The sequence below is a fragment of the Silurus aristotelis genome, assembly GCF_946808225.1.
Source record: "Silurus aristotelis genome assembly, chromosome: 29".
NCBI lineage: Eukaryota > Metazoa > Chordata > Actinopteri > Siluriformes > Siluridae > Silurus > Silurus aristotelis.
Window position 1 is genome coordinate 11,536,248 of NC_139602.1, and position 15,715 is coordinate 11,551,962.

A 15,715-nucleotide genomic window follows, 5' to 3' on the forward strand; every position below is an offset into this window, starting at 1 on the left:
TTGCCTCCCTGCACCCTCATCCTTACTCCATCTTCATCTCTTCATCCTCCTCTCCTCATCATCATCCTCACCACATCATCAGCCTCTCCTCATCTTCATCCTCTCCTCATCTTCGTCCTCTCCTCATCTTCATCCTCACCACATCTTCATTCTCCCTGCATCATCAGCCTCTCCTAATTTTCATCCTCTCCTCATCTTCATCCTCACCACATCTTCATCCTCTCCACATCTTCATCCTCTCCACATCTTTATCCTCTCCTCATCTTCATCCTCACCACATCTTCATCCTCACCACATCTTCATCCTCTCCTCATCTTCATCCTCACCACATCTTCATCCTCTCCACATCTTCATCCTCACCACATCTTCATCCTCACCACATCTTCATCCTCTCCACATCTTCATCCTCACCACATCTTCATCCTCTCCACATCTTCATTCTCTCCTCATCCTCAGTCAATGTAAATGTATTTAATATTCGTGTTTATGCAAAGTAAGAATGTAAATATGCATAATTAATGTAAACATCAGAAACATAAACATTTATTAAAAAACGCATTCTCTGACTCACACAGAAGATTTTTACTGTTATATTAAATTATTTGAACGTCATTAATGTAATTATATTTAATGAGCTGAAACCTCGTTACGTCATTTCCGGATTGAACCTGAAATCACGCTGCAGTTTCCTGACCCACGTGACTTCTCCTGCTGGAGGCCTAAAAAGCTCGTGCTCTTCACTGTACAAGTCATAAACCAGAGCAGACACAAATCTTCTGGGCTTCGGAGCTTCTCCTCGTGGGAGAAACGGAATTTCCTCAGTCACGTGCATAAAAACACAACCTGCGGCGTTTCATGGCTTTTTCTCTGAACTCATTCGAGTTTGTGTTTCATTTCAGTGGTGAAAATGATCTGAGGATCGAGATGAGAAGAAGCAGGAGAACTGAATGAATATTTCAGCACTGCTGTGTGAAGAAGCAGCAGGAGACCAGAGCTGATCTTCTCTCCTTCATTTCTCTTCTCTTTTCTTTTATTTGCTAATAAAACCGTTTTGTGATTATTCGTTCTGCACGATTGTTTTGTTTCATTCACTAATTTTATTTCATATCACAAAAAAATTTACAAATTCGCTGTAAATATATTTAATTAATTCATTTAATTTGTTGATTATTTCTCATAAATTGTACTCGTGAGCAAAAGTAAAAAAATCAATAAATGTAAATATATTTATATAAAATGATAAAATTCATTATTATACATGACATAATTCTATATGATTATAAAGAATTCTCTAAAACAGCTCATGTGTGTAATATTTGAGAAACGGAATGTTGTGAACTCATAAATTAAGATGTTGAAAATTACTTTTAACCAAACATCATTCAAATCATCAAATTAATCAAATTAATTACATTAAAATATCGTGGTTTTTTTTATGTTTTTATCTCAGACAGGAAACAGTGTTCATTTTTATTTTTATTTGTTAAAAATAGAGTTTAGTGTTAGACAAAAAAAGAATTTCACTTAATTGATTCACTTCCACTGAAATATATATCAATTGTATTTGTTGTTTTAATTGTACTATATATTTTTTATTTAATTTATATTTAGTCTATGTGATTTTATTCATTACATTTATTTGGTCTGTGTATTTTTTTGGTAAAATATCAGTGAAACCAAAACATTTAAATTGTTTAATATTTGTTTCCTTTTCAACAATTATTTAAAAAAAAAAATCTAATCATTTTTGTATTGTTTTCCTTGTTGATAATATTCATAAAATATTTTTACTGGATAATTTTATAATCTTTTTATTTTTATGAGGGGTTTTTTTTTTGTGTCTTCATCATTTCTTTTGACTCCATTTTGATGTTTAGGACTTCAGATACTTTTTTTTTCCTTCTTTTGTTTCAAACCATTTAAAAGCAACACAATTAATGGAAATTATATTTCAAAAACACCAAATTTACCCAAATACATATACAAATATATATAAAATTTGTCTGGAAGAATAATTGAATCATGGATTTTTAGGAGAGATTAATTTAAGAGGTAAAAATGTCCTGCTCTTTTGTTTGCAGGATTTCTCTGTCCTCTTGCAGCTTTGCTTCTATTTCTGTATGTTTTCCTTTGTGGGTTTTAAACGCGCACACACACACACACACACACACACACACACACACACACACACACACCCACACACACACAGTTTTATGGCTGTAATCTGGCTCTGCTTCTGCCTCCCATCAGCTCTGCGGCTGTAATTTACCTCTAACCGAGACATCAACCAATCAGGAGCCAGCAATAAATTCCCCTCTGTCTAATCTCAGCCAATCAGGAGCGAGCTTTAAATCACAGCCGTCAGGTAACGACCAATAGCACGACAGTGGCTACAAATCTATCAGCAAGTGAACAGAGGGAGTGAATTACTGATACTGCAGGAGAGAGAGAGAGAGGGGGGGGGGGGGGAGGATGTGTAATAAAAGGAGGTAAAGGGTGAGTGTAAAAACAGGGGGAAAGGTAGAAGATAGATGAAAGTCGGAAAAGAAAAGAGAGAGAACGTAAAAGAAAAGAGCGATAGAGGGAAGAATGGCACACACAAAAAAAAAAGAACAGAAATGTGTTGAGATGAGGTGAAAAGAGTGGAGCAGGAGAAAGAGGAGTGCAAAGAAAAAAAGCTTAAAATGATTGAGAGATGGAAGAAGAAAAGGAAAGAGAACAATAGAAAGGGAACTGATTTGACATGAATTGCAATTAACAAAATAGATAGAAAGGAGGAAGAGGAGAACATCATCATCCTCATCGTTTTCTTCTTCATCATTAGTCGCGTGCAAAGTCGTTATTTGAGTTGTTTTTCGTTCAGCGACTCGGATTCGGAATATAAAACACATTTATATGAAATGTAATGTGACTTTAGTCTATAGGGGTGAAACAAACATGGCATACGTGAACACACACACACACACACACACACACACACACACACACACACACACACACACACACACACCCGAGAGACATACCGTTCCTATACCAGCAGGTGGCAGTAGTCTGTATTCTGTAACCACACAGGGAGACTATGCATCTCTCATTACTGTCTCCAACTTTCCTCCTTCTACAGCCGAATGTTTCAGATTTTGTCTCATCACTCCAGATCTCCAGTTCCTCTGTTTTCATGAGAAGTTGCTACTCTTTGACTTGTTTCCATGTTGGATGTTTGGCTTTTTGGCCACAATTCTTCCATGAAGAACACTTCTGACCAGACTTCTCCAGACAGCATATGGTTGTACCCGAGTCCCACTGGTTTCCTCCGGTTCTTGCTGATGGCACTGCTGGACATCTGATGTCAACGTGCACCGTCCTGATGATAATGTGCTATAATGGGAATGTGTATAATGAATTCGCAGATCTTCTCACAATCCTTTTTGTTTTCTTGCCAGAAAATTGTAACAAACTTAATGATTTAGTTTGCAACTTGTTTGATTGACAGGTTTCTGGACTAATCAGGTGTAATGCATATTTTGCATTGTGTATTTGCACAGTATTTACATGTGATTTACATTCTATGTGCGCGGATTTGCGTTAACATGGTTCTCGGATTAGATTAGCAAAACAAGGACCATAGAATGACCAGAAAGGCGTTTCGACACTTTCACTCCAATTTCTTTTTTAATATTGAAAGCAAAAAGAAAGAAAAAAAAGGTGAAAAAAGCTTTTTGATTGTTTTGAACACAAAACAAAGAGAAAATTACTTATTTATTAATTTCCTCCCCTCGTTTCATCACACACAGTGTAAGATTCACAATCTCACAATATCAAAAATTTTCCTAACAGGCACAATATTTTCATTTTAACATCCAAACCCCCATAAAGTCACTGATGGATTCTGTGCTGGATGGGATGTGGGAGCACAATGTATATGATGCTGGACTTTGGATCAAAAGGTTGTTAGTTTAAATCCCTGCACCACCAACCTGCCACTGGTGAGACCTTCAGCAAGGCCTTTAACCCTCGACTGCTCAGTGTATAAATAAGATGATTGATTATAGGCCACTCTGGATAAGGCTGTGTTCCAAAATGACATAAATGTGATGCCAATGGTTGATAGATTTTTCTGAAACGAAATACAAATGAACACGACATACAGGGACCCAGAATCACACACATCACCTACGACTTCCTCCATAACATCTCAACACACATTTAATAAGTACGTATATGACAGGATTTGATAAACCCACAGTTGTCAAACAGTAAACTGCAAACAGCCACATTTATAATCAAGTGCAGCTCATAGAAAAGCAGCTTGAACTAACGGAGCCGTGTTTTACAAACGGTTTTGATGTTAAAATTGTAAATAACGTGGGCCATTTCTGCATTTTGTTTCTATCTTGTAATTGTTGTAGCGTAAAATGGCGATCGCTCGTTTTCCTGCGTTCCGGCAGTAGTTTTAGCGTTAAACGTGATTAATCCACTCCCTCACGTGTTCAGTTGCACGACTTACACCTTCAACATCGCATCTGGTCTGGGTTTCGCTAGGAGCAAAATAAAACCTTATGATTTATCACATTAAATATCTCTTATATATCTATATATAGAGAGATATTTATGTATGTGTGCGTGTGTGTGTGTGTGTGTGTGTGTGTGTGTGTGTGTGTTTAAGGCCTGATAGGTGAACTGTAGCGCTGTGGACTGTGAGATTCAGGATTCAGAATTTGATTAGTCACAATCATGAGGTGTAGATTTAAGACTCGCTCTGCTCACAAGAAAGGACTTTATTTATCTTCGTTTACACACTGTCACTTTTAAAAAAGTCCCCTTGAGCAGCAACGTGGTGCTCCCAGTGTTCCCACCACTTCTGGAATGTGTCCTGGAAGTCAAACTCACGTGTGAGGGTTGAGGCTTACGTACGTGTCTTTTGGCACACTGACTTATGAAGGTCGGTGCTCCCTGTGACTGTGCGTGCAGCCTCGTGTTACAAAACCCGTCTCGAAACTTTTTTAAACAACCTCGTAGTTATGCACAGAATATGACCTGCAGTGGAATGTGAACCTGAAGAGCAACAAAACCAAAAAACATGAACCTAAATTACAATATAAGGTACACAAAAACAGACAAAGGAAGCAGATAAAGTCACTATGAGTTAGTTTAGATTTTCAAAGTCTTTTTATATCAGATAAAAGCATAAATTGTTTGTTAGTGCGAATATATTTGTCTTCATTGCCCTGTTTTTAAATTTTTTTTCTATGTATATTCTATGCATGTTCTTCTCATATCCACACTGCGCATGTCAACGTTCCTCTCCATTCAAAAACCCAGCGTGCATACGTCATTGCCTCCCGTGCGTGATGACGTAATCATCTCCTTTCTGAGGCGCAGTCGGTCGAGCCGAGTCGCGTATCCGATCAGCACCGAGCCGCCGCCATGTCAAAAGAGGTGCAAAAAACATTTATTATTATTATTATTATTATTATTATTATTATTATTATTATTATTATTATTATTATTATTTATAATGTGTTGTTTATTTGCCGTGTGTTTTTTTTATATCGCGAAAAAAAAAAAAATCTGCACTGAAGTTGTAGCATGGATGCTGATATTATTTATTTCTAACTGTGTAAATTTGACTCGGCTGCATGTTTTGTATATTAAAATCATCTAAAAAAAAAAAAACCCATTTGACTGTGTTAATAATAACTATATCTTGCACGCAATTCATGCCCGATTGAACCTTTGTCCTGGGTTGAATTCCGAATGGCTGTGTTTTATTCGCGAAGTGCACTAGATAGGGCGCAGAGCGTGTTTCAGTCGCGCCCTGTGTAGTGCACAAATGTAGCGGTAATGGAGTTATTTGGGACCGAGCCGCTGTCTTTTGTTATTGAAATCAATGGTCTTTGTTACAGAGGCTTTTCTCCATGCAAAAGTGTCCATGATTATTTATTAAACATCTTTAATTGAGATGTGAGGTTTATTTTCCAGTGTTATAACGGTTATGGTCTGAATTAGGCCCTTTTTTCTCTCTCTGAGAGGTGTGAGGGTGAAGGACTGGGATGAATCCTCACATCCTGTATCCTGTATTGAATAGAAATGCACTTCTGTTTTTAATGGAATAATAATAATAATAATAATACAAAATAAATAATGATTCCTGGTGGTTTTGTTGTTTCCATTCTTCTCAGATGTGCACATTTCCTTTACATTTGTGCATGTTAATAATCTAATAATCTGAATCTCTTGTGTTTTGTGTCTCTGTGAAGACGCCTCGTGAACCCGAGCAGATGCGAAAGCTCTTCATTGGGGGTCTGAGCTTCGAGACAACAGATGAGAGCCTTCGGGCGCATTTTGAACAATGGGGAACTCTGACAGACTGTGTGGTGAGTGTGACTTCCCCCCGTCTGGGAGACTCTCCAGGACATGCTGCGAAAGCGAAATGATCAGTCACTGAATGTTTATTCAAGAGTAAAACATTGGAGCTTTTATCCTTTTATAGTTACATTCATTCTCGATGAAACGAGTGTGTGGCCCCTTTCTTTTACTGTCTCTTTTCTCTTCTGTCTGACACTGGAGACTCCTTACACACACTCCTTCCCCGAGCTACGGAAACAATATCAGAACGAGCGGGTTGATTTACACGTATAATCCGCAGCCGCACTTCTATAAGACTGACCCATGGGCGTATTGTTACAGGTGATGAGGGATCCGAACACTAAGAGGTCGAGGGGGTTCGGCTTCGTGACCTACAGCTCGGTGAACGAAGTGGACGCGGCGATGGACGCGCGACCTCACAAAGTGGACGGGAGAGCCGTGGAGCCCAAAAGAGCCGTCTCGCGAGAGGTGATCACATTTCCCCTGCGCTTTCTTTTCAACCTGTAACAGTATTATTAATGTGATGTGTATGGATGACTGGTGCTTCACCTCCACACGGTGGGGTTCCTGAACCTTCGCCTTTTGCTTCCTTTTTTATAATTTGTATATTTGTTATTAATATATTTCTAATTAGTGTTTTTGTAAATAATATAATAGTAATTTATATATTTAAAGAAAGTGATTAATGTGTGAAAGCCTCAGTTGATCTGCAGCGAGTGTTTCAGTGCGATGACTTCATGTTAGGAGGTCATGGACGGGTCATGATCGTTTTTGCTACTTTTTGGAAATTAGACATGGATGAGAACCTGCACCATGAACCGGTCACATGTTACCTTTGATTCTTTATAGAAAATAGAGATGAGAACTGCCAGCATTACGCCATTAAAAAGTATCTATTTAAGTTAAGATCATGGTGCTGGATGAGGTCACGGTTGGCAAAAAAAAAGGTGTTACCTGGACTGGACTTCACTGGACAGGACTAGCCTGGACAGGACAGGACTGGACTGGACTGGACTAGCCTGGACTGGACTAGCCAGGACAGGACTGGACTGGACTGGACTAGCCTGGACTAGCCTGGACTGGACTAGCCTGGACAGGACAGGACAGGACTGGACTGGACAGGACTAGCCTGGACAGGACTAGCCTGGACTGGACTAGCCTGGACTGGACTGGACTAGCCTGGACTGGACTAGCCTGGACTGGACTGGACTAGCCTGGACAGGACAGGACTGGACTAGCCTGGACTGGAATAGCCTGGACTGGACTGGACTAGCCTGGACTGGACTAGCCTGGACTGGACTGGACTAGCCTGGACAGGACAGGACTGGCCTGGACTGGACTGGACTGGACTAGCCTGGACAGGACTGGACACCTTTATTCGTCCCACAGTGGGGAAATCTGTGTTACAGCAGAAAAAAAAAAGAAATGTGTAAATATATATAAAAACAAAGTAGAGACAAAATAAAAGTATAAACATTACAGTGTATAAATACAAAAGAAAAAGTAATAATTTTTAAAACGTGTGTATTATGATTTCAGCAGCTGTGAAAATCATTGTTGTTCGGGTTTTGGCACCATTTAAGTCAAGATGGCGTTTAGATCAAATGTTATTTTGAAATTAAAATAAGATTAATAATGTATTTTTAGGACTCGTGCAGGCCGGGCGCTCACTCCACAGTGAAGAAGATCTTTGTTGGAGGAATCAAAGAGGACACAGATGAGGAGCACCTGCGTGACTACTTCTCTCAGTTCGGCAAAATCGAGGAGGTGAACATCATGACCGAGAAGAACAGCGACAAGAGGCGGGGTTTCGCCTTCGTTACGTTTGAGGACCACGATTCGGTGGACAGGATAGTCAGTGAGTATCTCGCACACAGACGTGGTGATGAACTGGCCCTGGAGTCACGAACATCATAATTAAGGAATAATTTCTTGTTTCCAGTTCAGAAGTACCACACAGTGAACGGGCACAACTGTGAGGTGAGGAAAGCGCTTTCCAGGGAAGAGATGAACAGAGTGTCCATGAACAACAGAGGTGAGAGAGAAGGAGATGTTAATTTCTGAGCGTTATGTTTGAGAGTAATGGTGAGATAACGGACTCCGGCGTGTCTCGTGCCGCTGTAGGAAGTCGCGGAGGCAGTGGAGGAAACTTCGGCGGTCGAGGAGGAGGATACGGAGGTGAGAAGTTTTTTTTAAACGCTGAACCTCAGGAGCGTAGGTGGAGCAGTGTGAGGTAAATGGCGTTCTCTCTGCAGGTGGATATGGAGGAGGTGGGCGTGGTGGATATGGGGATGGAGACGGATATGGAAACGGTTACGGAGGAAACGGTGAGAAGGTTTTAGGATGCTATGAAGAACGCTGACTCGTGGTTGTTCTGTTGGATTTGTTTGTATAATAAAGTGAGAAATTTGTAACAGGTGGGTACGGTGGAGGTGGTCCTAGCTACGGCGGTAACCGTGGATACGGAGGAGGCGGCGGAGGCGGGTACGGAAACCAGGGCGGGGGTGGATACGGAGGCGGGGGATACGACAACTACAATGGAGGCGGTGGAGGAAACTACGGAGGAGGTTTGGGTTATGATTGATGTTCTTTGGTTTGTCTTGTTGTTGTTTGGTGGAGATCATCAGCACTCTATAACGAGAGAAAAATACAACTCTTGTAGGAAACTTTGGAGGCGGCGGCGACTATAACGACTTCGGCAACTACAACAACCAGTCGTCATCTAATTACGGCCCGATGAAGGGAGGAAACTACGGAGGTGGAGGACGGAGCAGCAGTGGCGGCCCATACGGCGGTGAGGGTCCATTTCACACAATTCTCCCATCACAAGCCAGTTTGTGAGCTTGTGTGAACGAATCCAGTGTTGTTGCAGTGCGTACTGATTAAAATGGTCTTGTAGGCGGCTACAGCGGTGGTTCCGGCGGCAGCGGCGGTGGCGGTGGTTACGGAGGTGGATCAGGAGGAAGGAGGTTCTAAGTTCTGGGTAAGAATCGTTCTTATCCACTTCAGAGTCTCACCACCAGGTTCTGTGTTCTAGCTTCCATCACTTTACTTCATAAGAAGAACCATCAGTAGATCTGTGGTGACACGGAACGTGTGTGTGAGAGTCTGTGTGTGTCTGTGTGTGTCTGTGTGTGTGTGTGTGTGTGTGTGTGTGTGTGTGGTCTAACAGGTTCAGCAGCAAACCTTCAAACATTCACGTTAGCGAGCAAATGGATTCTTAAAATTTGTAATCATTAGAAAAATCCCCAAAATTTGTTCAAGCTTAATTCCCAAAACTCCTAAACAACACGGACCCTAATTTTCCTCAAGTCGCATACGACTCTTGGTGTACACCGGAAGCTCCGCCCCTTTCCTCGTCTCATTCTTCTGTAGTGTTTTCTTTTTTTTTTTTATTCGCCGCTCGTTTGATCGTTATTGTTCCTTATACACAGATTAATTCATTTCAAAAGCTGCGTGTTTGATCGTTATTAGTGATGTCATATTACACACGACCAGTTCAGAACCTGATCCTGACGTAACAATCGAATGGTTTGATCAAAGTGTGAACCTGAGCTGCTGTTTTGTGTCCTGAAATAGTTCAAGCGTTCAGAACTGATTTAAACAGATTTGTACAAACCACAATTATTTTGTAGTTCCTCGTTTTCCCTTTTCTGTAAAGAGCGAGCGTTCTTCGTGTCGGCAGTTTAGTCCGTACCTGAGGTTTGAAGGATAAATCGGTCATCCGAAAGCTCCCAAGAAGATCAAACTCTGGTAGATGTCTCCGATAGTGGATTTTACCGATAACTGATTATTCGACCGATCGTTTAAAAAAAAAAAAAAGGAATACTGGATAAAAAAACACTCTGTAAAATAGTACTGAACTTTATTACAAAAATAGAAAACGGTACTAAATCATGAAAATGTGCTAAATGATATAAATATGAATATATTCATTATATTATTAAATAACAAATTGTAAATAACTAATGTAATAGAACTCGCATGTTAAAACAAACACGTGATGTCGGTGAGTCGCCTCTAGAGGCCGCTCTCGTGATGGCAGCGGACGCAACCCGGAAAAACTATCAGTATGGATGTTTGCACATAGTTCCAGCAATCCACTATCGGTTGCAGATTAATCAGCAAAACCGATGAATCGGTCGACCTCTACTCTGTGGTTTAGGAGGTGATCTGAATCAACGTGTTCCCTCATTCAGGGGAAACCTGGCTGTATGTTTTATCTAATGACATGAAGTTGTTTCCTGGTGAATTCCACACGTCGGACACGAACGTCGTTCACTCAAAACCAAAATAATAATAATCGAGTTGCGTTGTTCTCCAAGAGATGCACGTGAACAACAAAAATGCGCTCGGGTCCAAACCCTTCCCTCGCTGAAGGTTTGCTTCTGTGTAGCTCATGATTGCGTATTGAGAAAAAAAAAAAAAAAAAAAGCAAAGGAAAGCAGAAAGGATCAGTGTGTAACAATGTGTTATGTTCATATTGTCCAACAGGCTACAGTACTTAGGAGAGGAGAGGAGAGCCAGAGAGAGGAGGATGAGGATGATGATGATGATGACAGGGAAAGGAGAGAAATGAAAGAAGCAGGTTTACACACCTAGAATCTGCTCAGCGATAATAACACCTGCCACACACCATGAAACGTGTATGATAGAGAAGAAAGGAAAAAAAAAAAAAATCATCTGTTGGTTGGGGGGGGGGGGGGGTTAGGGGTCGGGGGGGTGTTATGTGAGGTCAGTGGTGTGTGTGGGTTTGGGTTTTTTCATGAGTCTAAACTCATTTTGGAATCTGGACGAAATGATTTTTATTGTTGGAGCTTTTTGGTGTAACATTTGATGTCCTGTGAAGTGTAAAATCATTCCATTCCGCTTTTTAGGGAACTTCCTTTTATTTTATTACTTCATTTTTCGACTTTTTTTATGACCTTTTTAGGGGGTTTTACTGTAATGCGCCATCAATCAAGATGAAATAAATCGCTCATGAGTTTTTATTTATTTATTTATTTATTTATCTCTGTATTTCTCAGTGTTTTTACTCCGACTACGTATTTAAAAGAAGCGATACGGCGTGATGTTCACTACAAATATTCACAATACCAACACAATAAAAAGGACAATAATATACTAATTGTACACTTTCAGTACTGAAGCTAATTATTTACATCACATCTGAGTGTTTTATTCCTCCTACACCGTAACGATTTCTCAGCATGTCCGCTTCTTTTCATTAAACACTTAAACACTCGTTCAGGGTTTCCTGAAAAACATCTTCTTGAAGTGTAAACTCCGCTTTATAAGTTACTGCGTCACCTCTAAACCTGGAGACTCCTCCCATACACGTATGAGCTCGAAACATTACACGTTACAAAGTTCTGACACTGGAGACTCCTTCACCTCACACATGGACACCAACAGCCAGTTTTGTATACTTTCCAGCAAAGCGTGTGTTCAGCACGTTCCTGAACAAACCCGTTCTCAGGGAAATGGTAGGTGTTCAGAAGGTGTTCATTCGTTTTTCTATCACAGCAGCTCTGAATGTTTCTCCCCAACATCTGGCAACCAAGCTGATTTTTTTTTTGTTGTTTGTCTTATATTAGTTTAAAGAAGGATGAAAGAGAGGCGGTTAAGCGTTTATAGCTGCTATAACATAAGTGAAAACAGGAACTAGCGCATTTCCCTGATGCTCCACAACATTACATGGAACTATAAGTGGATAAAAAGCACATGCTGTAGTCGGGGCATGTTCTCACTGATCTACAGATCCTACCAGGATGATCTCAAAAGAAGGTTACTTTAAATTAGATGTTCATGTTGAGCAGGTGAGACCACGCCCACCTCTCGTTTAGGTAACATCTTAAACACAAAGAAATGATTTTGATGTGCAGCTCCTGTAAACTTCTCATTAGTGCTGAATACTGAAGATGATACTCTTGAGTGCATCAGCGGCGTAGTTCAGTCTTCAAACCAGCGCTTTGACGGACGCTTGCCAGATGTGTCCAGTGAGCTGAGGTGCCAGCTGAAGGAGCCAGCCGATCAGGAAAAGCCTAGCCAATGAGAAGAGACGGAGGGAAAAACATCTGTCGTACAGAAGAGAGGAGGAAAAGCGATAGCTGAAGGGAGTCTGCAGCTCAGACAGAGTGAAAGCTTAATTTCTCATGTGAGACTAGCGAGAGTGAGGGTTTAAACGTGCAGGACTGGTAGGTAAGAGGCCCACGGGTTCTCTTTTACATGTTTCTTTCTTTCATCTATTTATTTAGTTTGTTTTAAAAAAAATCTACTGGTCCAAAGAAAACTAAAGCAGATGTGTGATGTGTGATGTGTTCACTGGTGGTGCATGAGACTCCAGACCTCAACACCAACTTCTCTTGTGTTGGGTTTTTCTCCTGATGCACGTGTTTCTTCTTTAACAGATGACAGAACCAGAGTATGGATTCCTTTCTTCTGTGTGGAGGTTCCTTTAGTGCAGAAAGCTGGAGATGTTCTCTCCTAGAAGGTTGGTCCTTATTTTCTGTATGTATATATTTGTTTTTTTGCTTTTTTAAAAGCTGCATGGATTTTGAGAAGAAGGGCAGAATTTAAAAAGCGTCATGAAAACGAAGCCTTGTTTTGCTTCAACACGTAAATGCTGGAATGAAGTGATGATCCATGACTGAAGCATTACACCATTATAATGCTTCACCTCGGGCTGTTCTTCACCCTCACATCGTGCACCAACATCCTGTAACACCTCACACCTGGAACATCGATTAAATAAAGATCTAGTTGTGGCTAATAATCAGTGAAAGATATCAAAAACATCTAAAAAGAAAAATAAATAAATGTCAATTCAAACATATTTGTGTCTACAGAGATGTTCTGTACAGGTGATTGGGCAGGAACTACAACACAACAAAGACTGAAGATTGTAGAGAACCTTTTGGTTCCCATTTGATATTAAATCTTTCAGGGTTTTTTTATAGTAGAAATGCTACAAAGAACCCATTGAGAAGCTTCATTTTAGCTTTAATTTTTTATTTTTTATAATCCGTTCCCTGGAACTCACATTAGATATTTATTGACTTTTGGTTATTTATTGATTGGATAAACTCAATCTGATTGGATTTCTTTTTCCTCTCACGTTTTACAGGTTCAGGACCAAATGTTTGCTGCTGGATGAAGTTTTTACCTTTTTATTACTCTAAATTATGATTTTTATACGTTTTATAATAAAATTTACAAGCAAAACTCTTTTTGATCTCTTTCCTCTGCACTACATCCAACATACATTTAAATATGTTAATAAACCCAAATTATTATATACTAATTATTATATATCACATTATTATTATTATTATTATATTATATTTCTTCTATACTAATTCTTATATATTAAATTATTATTATTATATTATTATTATTATTATTATTGTAATTATTATATAATCAATTATATATTAAAATATTATATTATAATTTATTATATTATTCATATTTAAACAGTAGGTTTACATGAAAGGGTTTTTTGCCTCATGCTGGGTCTCAGGCAACAGATGTCTCAGATCTGAACCATGGTGAGAAATGTTTCCTGCTCATCCGTTCTTAACTTCTATTTAAATCCTCTGTTTTATTCGTCGAAGCTTCTGAAGAATTGTGAGCTCCATAAAACTGAAGCTAATTCGGTTTTTATCTAAAATCCATGCGAACCTGTCGGCTGTGACTGAGGAGGAAGTTGGAGCTTCTTGTTTGGAATTAACGTTCCTTCACATAGAGTTCAGGAGATGAAGCTGCTCGAGTGAAATGAAGCAGAGTTTATGGTTAATTCAGGGTGAACTGGAGATTCTGTACATTTCTGTACGTGAACTAACCAGTGATTGATGAAGATTAGACTGAAGTGGAGAAGAGATGAGGAGGAAATAAAAAGGCGTGAATACGCAGGAAATTGTCTCAATCCAGTGTGTAGGTTTATATACGAATGAATTTCTGTTCCAGCTCAGAAGTAGTGTGTGTTTTGAAGTATTGGGACACCTGACTTTTCCAGCCAGATGTGGATCATCCTCAAACTGTTGCACTGTCACAATTGTGTAGGACGTCTTTGGATGCAGTAGCATTACAATTTTCCTTTCGCTTGAACTAGGAGACCCAAACCAGTTCCAGCATGATGACGCTCCTGTGCACAAAGCCGGCTCCATGAAGATCCACATGGATTTGGTGGAAGATCTCCTGCTGTAGAGCATCAACCCTATTGAAAACCTTTAGGATGATTTTGAATGCTGACTGCACCCCAGGGCTCCTCACCTTCTCACCTACATCACTACTTGACTTCTCCAAAAAGACTTAGTGGAACATCTTCCCAGAAGATTGGAGCTTAATATAAGAGCAAATGGTGACTAAATGGTTGTTCAGGAAGCAGATAGAAACCTTCTTGGAGCTCTAGTTTAATAAAGGAAGTTCTATACATCCAGAAATGTCTGTAGGCATTTATTTATTTATTTTTAGTAAAAAAAAAAAACTGAAATATCACATCTACAAGTTTTCACACTCTTCAAGGTTCCTTCCAATTCTCTTGATCGTTGCTGGGGTTCAAGGTTTCTACACCTTGATTAGAGTCCAGCTGTGCTAAATTAAACTGATTGGACATACTTTGGAAAGGCACAAACCTCTGTATAGAAGACATTACAGCTGACAAGGCATTCAAAACCAAGCCGTGAGGAACTGGTGGTGGAGCTCAGAGACAGGATCAATGCAAGGCACAGATTAGGAGAAGGTTGCAAAAATACTGCACATTCATCTTCAAGCTTCAGGTCCTACATTTCTAACTCTTTCGAGAAAATAACGTATATCTGGTAATTAGTTCATATTTATTTACATCTCCGTCAACCAGAGTTTCATCCCTTCACCTAAAATACGTCTAAAATAGTTTTTTTATTGATCTGAATTGTTCCAATGTGCAGAATTCACAGCCTGATGAATTAAAAGAACCACCAAAAACCCCTGTCCTGCACCTGGCCATGCCCCCAGACTCGCCCACGTCTCTTTGTTTCTCAGTCTGAGAGTTTTGTGCTCAGCTTCATGAATGTGTCTATCTTGGGTATCCTCCAGGTTTCACTTCAGACCACCAGAACAGTGCTTGGACCCCTTCTCATTTACTCCTCACACCCTTGTTTAATTTTCTTTTCATTTCATTTCATCCAGCCAGGGATCATCAGAGGTTTTGTGTCCTAACAAAGCAGTCCCTCCCTTTTTCCATCCACACGTCCATCCAGGCTTCTTTCAATCCCTTCATCCCTCGCTGTCGGTTGGATCAGATGAGAAATTCTTCAGGTTGGCGATGGAGCAGAAACGAGGCTAAGTTCTTCTTCTTTGGTTTTTC

At 39.9% G+C, this 15,715-nt stretch overlaps 1 protein-coding gene across 2 annotated transcripts; it reads left to right on the forward strand.

Moving 5' to 3' along the window:
* Positions 1 to 5,336: 5,336 nt before the first annotated feature.
* Positions 5,337 to 12,908, forward strand: hnrnpa1a (heterogeneous nuclear ribonucleoprotein A1a). 2 transcript variants are annotated; one of them, XM_083534822.1, is made up of 11 exons: positions 5,337 to 5,436; positions 6,258 to 6,374; positions 6,688 to 6,834; positions 8,014 to 8,224; positions 8,309 to 8,401; positions 8,491 to 8,544; positions 8,622 to 8,693; positions 8,784 to 8,933; positions 9,029 to 9,160; positions 9,266 to 9,349; positions 12,777 to 12,908. In XM_083534822.1, the coding sequence occupies exons 1-10, from the start codon at positions 5,425 to 5,427 to the stop codon at positions 9,340 to 9,342; spliced, it is 1,065 nt and encodes a 354-aa protein (XP_083390948.1). In that variant the 5' UTR covers positions 5,337 to 5,424; the 3' UTR covers positions 9,343 to 9,349; positions 12,777 to 12,908. The 2 variants fall into 2 exon arrangements, with proteins under 2 accessions (XP_083390948.1, XP_083390947.1); XM_083534821.1 differs by lacking the exon at positions 12,777 to 12,908 and adding an exon at positions 10,861 to 11,361.
* Positions 12,909 to 15,715: the final 2,807 nt, after the last annotated feature.